At 42.8% G+C, this 6,281-nt stretch overlaps 1 protein-coding gene across 1 annotated transcript; it reads right to left on the reverse strand.

Moving 5' to 3' along the window:
* Positions 1-3,404: 3,404 nt before the first annotated feature.
* Positions 3,405-4,799, reverse strand: LOC141017739 (inactive serine protease 35-like). Its single transcript, XM_073492470.1, has one exon. It carries the CDS (start codon positions 4,797-4,799, stop codon positions 3,405-3,407), a length of 1,395 nt encoding a protein of 464 aa, XP_073348571.1.
* Positions 4,800-6,281: the final 1,482 nt, after the last annotated feature.

Here is a 6,281-nt window from a genome sequence, read left to right on the forward strand (position 1 = left end):
GACGAGGACTGTGTTGTTAAATGTGGACTGTGTTCGGTGTGTGTAACTTCACTGGCCAACCCCTCTACTCCTGTCGTCCAAACTAATACTGAGCTATGTTTATGTCATGATAAACTTGGTTGTAACCTATATCTGCTTGGCCACTTCATCCTCCCACCTGTCTACTTCCAAGTTTTTCGGAGAAACAACTCCTGATCAAAAATGTACCTGAGAACAACTTGCACTGCAAAATCTGGACGTATCATCGAACACACCAGACTGTGTTCGTTTTTACTTTATCTGTTTGTTTTATTTTTTGGGGTTTTTTTGAGGATTGTATGAAACATGCAAAAATTTGTGAACTGTGTTCAAATTGACATATGCATTTTAGACTATTTTAAATGATAGATTACACATATTTTCTTTAATCTTTATTTTGAGAGAAAACAAATGTATCATATATTTTTAGTTACGTCAAAAAAAGGCAAGTAGACTTAAAAAAAAAAAAATCCCCGCCTTTCTTCTTCTTCTTCTTCGTACATATACCTCTCAATCTGTAATCAGAGGCAGTATTGAATGGAAAAATTTGCCCCCCGAGTGTTTACTGTTGCGCCCTCTGCTGGTGTGGAGTGATACTGCATCATAGCGTGCGACACAGGTCGATCTGGGATGCGTTCTAATACTCTCAGAGAGCTCCTTTTTCCTTATCTCTGACGACTTAACGTCAGGGTGGGGAAATCCAAGAGACGAGGAAGCATTCGTGTATGTGATTGGATTGTGGCCTCAGTCCTGTTTGGGTCATTTTGAGACGCAGCAGCGGTCGGTACGTCACACGTACTGTCACGAGGACTCTCACTGTAAAGCACTCAAGTATACGCTGGATGTTCTGTGTGTTGTTTATTTCCAAAAAGTGACTGTATCTTAATCCATTGTGGCATTAACAAAGTGTTGAAAGAAAAATAAAGATGACTACGACACATTAAAAACAAAAAGGAATGTGGATAAATAATGTTTGCTAAGTATTCACATGAAGGCTGTGTTGTTTTTTTCTTTGGGTTGTTATGGATGGCATCGTCCTCCCTCCCCTCACCCTCCCCCCAACCCCACCTGCATGTGAGTCCAAATGAGATGCAATAAAAGACAAATACACTGATCCAAACCTCCCTCACGGCTCATCACTTCTCTCTGTCCTGCTTCTGTCGGCTCGCTGTTCGAAAAGCTCAACGTCTTTATTTGTCTTTCGGCATGAGTTAATTTCTGTTGACAGGAACGTGTGTTTGTGGCATGAACAAAAATTACAACACAAAGTTATTGTCACTCGCCTCAAAACATCAGAAAAGACGTACGTGTTTTACTTGTGTGTGCTCGTGAAGGAAACAAAGCAAAATGTTGACATTTTACAACACAAGAGACAAAAATAAGGTTTTGTCTTTTCCTTTACATACTTACAGTTTCATAGTTATATAAATAAGGTGACAGACAAACAGCTGTGATGTTTAGAAAAGGTGAATTCCTCCTAAAAAATGCACATTAAAATCTTCATTTTTAGCACAAGTTTACTGCATGTGATTTATAGTCTCTCAATAAGCTGATTAAGATCCAGAACCAGAGACATGTGCAGCATTCCTTGATTATATGTTTGCCGATATGATCTTAGATCAGCGTTCCCAGGCCAGTATGTATAAAGCTGTGAGTGAAAGAGTGACATTATGGTCTTAAATTAAACTTGACACAGTTTTCCTGTTATTCTTACAGTTAAGTGCCTTACGTAAACATTACTAAGTGTGAAGACTTGGGTTTGCGGTCTTTTTTTCTTATGAAGGCTCCTAACTGAGTGAAATAACCTGGATGTATCTAAGTGGCAGCCATGATAAGAGCTGGTTGAATTCTCTAAATACTAAGGAAAGTTGCATTAGTGCTTCCTTTCCTATCTATTTCATTCCTTGCAGCCCAAAGTGTAAGTGCAGTTCGTTTTTTTTTTTAAATATTTGACTGCAGCCCAGGTCTCAGAAAGTTCAGCAGTGACGAGCAGAGGCAGCGGCTTCACACTTTTCATATTTTGGAAGCGTATGATGATAAATTAATGAAGACATGTCTGTCCTAACGCCACATCCTTACACAACATGAAAAAGTTCATGACACGGTGGTTTCAGCATAAATACAATCAAGCGTTCACATGTAAGTGTGAGTCTTCCTGATGCTTGTGTTACCCTCATTTATAGCAATTACAAAAAAGTGCAATAATAATTAAGCTGAGCAGTGAAATATGTGAATTAATAAACACAGGAGTAATCTTTTTAAAGGGAAGCTGCACAGATTTTACACATTAAAGTTGACTCAAGTGATGTCACTTGAGTCGGCATCGGTTGGGTCTGAAGACGACGCGCTCCTCATCTCTGCTGGAGGCTACTACTACTACTACTACTAGCATTCGAATTGCATTGTGGGTTATGTAGGCCAGAGCCTTTGGCAAGGAATATAAAGTATATCTGGTTCTGCTGTATCGATTATGATTGTGAGTCAGTTCATTTTAATGGAGTGCAATATTAAATCAGTACTGTTTTAAAAAAAAAAAAATGTTTTAGTTTGGGTCGAATCCTGTGCTGTTTTGCAAAAGATAAACATTTTCCACGGGGTAGTATCACTCAAAATGGTTACTACACCCTTCTTAACTTAAGTAAGATTTTGAAAAATATCCCAAACAACATATTTGAATGTTTTTATACCTGTGGGAACTCGTAAAAGCCTTTGTTTTGCATGCTACAATATATTAAAGCCTTCACGTCTTTGGACACAATGAATGATGAATGACGAGGTGTGCCTGAAGCCCTGATGAAGCCACGACGTGTAACCTTTGAAGCCGTGCCATTGGCTGTTAAATGCTGCAATCCACTGCAATTCAGAAATCACTGGTTCTGAGGTGTTATTCCTGACTTCTGATCTAAATGCCTCCCAGTGCATCCTCTTGTGGAAACTGGTCGGGAGGAGGAGTAGGCTAGCACCGCCAAGACGTCTATCAAGCCACCATATTACTGTGATGTTTAGGCGCGTTTGTGTCGGCGAAGTCAGGCTCGATCTTGCTCGAGTTTTCAACCTGGGATTCCTATTTGAATGACCAATGTCGCTGCACTTTTTTCTTTTCTGAGCTCCATGTTCAATGGATTGCAGCATAAGAGCCTCAGACAAAGAGAGCATTTTGGGTCGACATCCTTAATTGACAACACGGCAGTCTTTACTAAAAGTAAGCGTCTGTACAAAGCCTCTAAGCCCTACCTTTTACTACGAAGTGTTCGAGTCATAAGCTCAAAGTTTCGACCATTCTTACGACTATGTTTTTTTAGAAGTTTTATACATACAGGCCCAGATCTTTGAGTGTCTTTCAGAGTAAAAACAGGTGTTTTTAATAAAAGATCATCACTTTACAGTCAAATCTCTTTACAGAGACTCGGATCTCCATGGATCCAGTGACAGATCTGGGCGTATTTGGGTGGAGTAATCCTCACAGCCACATTGAAGTCCTTCTGCCCGCCCCCCTCCACCTCCACCCACTGGTGCCCTGAAAACACCCCAATCACCCGTCGCTGCCACTTCCCCTTCTTGTCTGCGTCTCCCGCTTGCCGCCTCAGACGGACGTAAACGCCTGCACCTGTAGCGCCCGACTGCGCGTCACAGTGCTGGTACATCAAGTCGTCCGACTCGTTCACCACTGAGCAAAAACGGTACACCACCATCTCGTCCCCGCGCCCATCCTGCAGGCTTTTATCAGCGTCGTAGCCTGAGAAGTGGATCCGTGCCAGCGGGGTGGAGGGTGGCGCCACCCCGAGCTCCATGTGCTTTTGTTTGACGGGTCGTTTCAGCTCTAGGACGGCGTAGTCGTAGTCTGTGGACACTGAGTTGGCGGAGCTCTTGGTTTGGATCCAGCCTTGAGGGATTCGGGTTTGTTTGACTCGAGCCCAACGGACGACGGGCTGCTTCTTGGGTTCAGCACTGCGACGTATCCGGTTGAGCCTCTTCCGCTTCCCTCCTCCTCCTTCTCTCTCCGACTCTACACCTCCCTGGTCGGCTACACCCTCTTTCCTCCCTCTGCGCCTCCTGCCTTTGCCTCCCTTTCTCCCTCCCGCCCCATCTCCATCTATACTATTCTGCTCCTCACCTTCCTCCATTATTTCCCCCTCTTCTCTCCTCCCGCCCCTCCTCCGCCCTCCCCTCCTCCTACCACCCCCTCTTCTCCTTTTACTCTTGAGCTGTAACACCCCTACTTTAACCCGTCTGGCACTCTCGAGGTAGTCCCTCCCATCGTGGATGCAGTGTGCTGCTGTCAGCACGTGTTTGGGGGATATCAGGACTCCTGAGCAGCCTGTGGAGAGATGCACAGCGGTAGAAAACGGATAGTTGGTGATGAAATGCGGGTCAGAGATCACAAAGCGTCCATCCGCTCCGTAAACCTGCCGTTTCCTGCGGGTTCGAGCCGGTGAGTGTGCTGCCGTTCCCGTCTTGTTGAAACCCTCCAAACTGACATCCGTGTGCGTGCGAGTGCCGTTCTCATACAGCGTCTCGTATCCCAGCATCCTCTCTTGCTCAGCCTGGTCCAGAGCTGGGTGGCCGCTTTGACACTCTATTCCACAGAGCGTCTTCGTCCCTCCTCTGTCCTCGTCCTCCTCCTGCCCTCTGAACAGAGGAGTGTTCAGAGGCTGTGTGTGTGTGTCCAGCAGCAGCGGGAGGCTCTGCCTGCTCCACCTGTACGCCTCGCTGTCCTCATCCTGACCAACAACTCCAGAAACTGCACAGAGCAGCAGACACAGGAAGTGACTGAGAGCCATCCCACTGGAAGGAAAGAGACACAGAGAGAGAAATGACTAAAACCAAGATGCAAGTAAGGCTGAACGCAGGGCCGTTTCTAGCTTTTTTGGGGGCCTGTGCAAATAGTTTGGAGGCCCCCTATTTTAGAAATCAGTAGTTCGGGATTCCTCATGCATTTAACGTTTAGATGCAGCAATGGTATGCACTTTAAAGTCTCCGTGAAGCAGCTAATCGAGTGCTATTTGCCCTGGCACATGTACGTTGAATCAATCATCAATGATCATTGTTCTCGGAGGCCAGTTACAGTGCAGAGGTTAAAAAAAAATCTCATATACAAGTCCGACATCTCAAGTAGATCCCAGCATATAAACCTACAGAAAATGATAAAATGATAAAATAAATGGGAAACATTTGGGCTTCCCTCCATCAAAAAACATACAGGATCTACAGAATCTGCATTATAACATTTGCAAAATGTGTGTTAACGAGAAAGATTCTATATTTTCTTTTACATTTTTACATCAATATTAGGAACAAATTAGTTAAGGAATAAAATAATAGCTTAACATATAAAAAGATTCCTTTCCCCTTGAAAAAAAAGATAAATAAATTAAATTAGGCCAGATCATCACTACAGTACACTGTTTGGGGGGCCCGTGGTGGGTTTAGGGACCCTATAAAATCATACTGTGGACATACATTGTCGGTCGGGGGCATCTCTGCACCACTGCTGCAATTTGAATACTTTGTCACACATTTTACATTTGCTCTTTTGTCAAAAAATTGCAGCTCCTGTTATTTGGATAACATCTCTGATAAATAGTGCAGCTCTTAACCTCAGCATCCTCACCCACACCTCCCATCTTTGATATCAGACAGAGAAATTACAGCAGCATTCACTGTGCTGTTGCATATAATGTAGCCAGCAGAGGGCGCGCAAGATCAGTTAAGGAGCACAGTGTGAGAGATGGCTGAGATATTTTACTTTAAATTGTTTGAATTTGTCTGCAAATCTTATAAATACGGTCTAGAATTCAAAACGATGCAATGCTCTTGTTGTTTCATGCAACAGCTTACTTTAGTTATTATTCTAATAAGACAAAGATCATTTTTGACATTAGTTTTTACTATTTTCTGATATGATCTGATATTATTCTCTTTGAATATTTAAAGGGTTATGCATTTCAAAAAAGACTTTAGCTCAAGATAAAAGTAAAAGGTAAAAAAATTAATTAAGATACGAAAGAACACAGCTTTTGTAACAAACATTAAGAGGAAAGCTGGTGATGTGATTTTATTTGGAAAAGGAGAAGCAAAGACAAAACTGTCCTACCTGCAGACATTCAAGAAAGAATAAGCAAAGAAAAAAAAAAACTTCCGGACACTGCTCTCCTTCTCATCAATAAAAAATCGTCTCTATCCAAACGGCTTCCAGCAGACTGGCTCCCATCGTTTCATGAGCTCCAAGAAAAAAAAAAAAAAAAAAAAAAAAGAGAGAGAGA

This window comes from Pagrus major, chromosome 22, assembly GCF_040436345.1.
Source record: "Pagrus major chromosome 22, Pma_NU_1.0".
Taxonomy (NCBI): Eukaryota; Metazoa; Chordata; class Actinopteri; order Spariformes; family Sparidae; genus Pagrus; species Pagrus major.

Coding starts and splice junctions, on each gene's coding strand:
- LOC141017739 (XM_073492470.1), bottom strand. CDS start 4,799: ATGGCTCTCAGTCACTTCCTGTGTCTGCTGCTCTGTGCAGTTTCTGGA.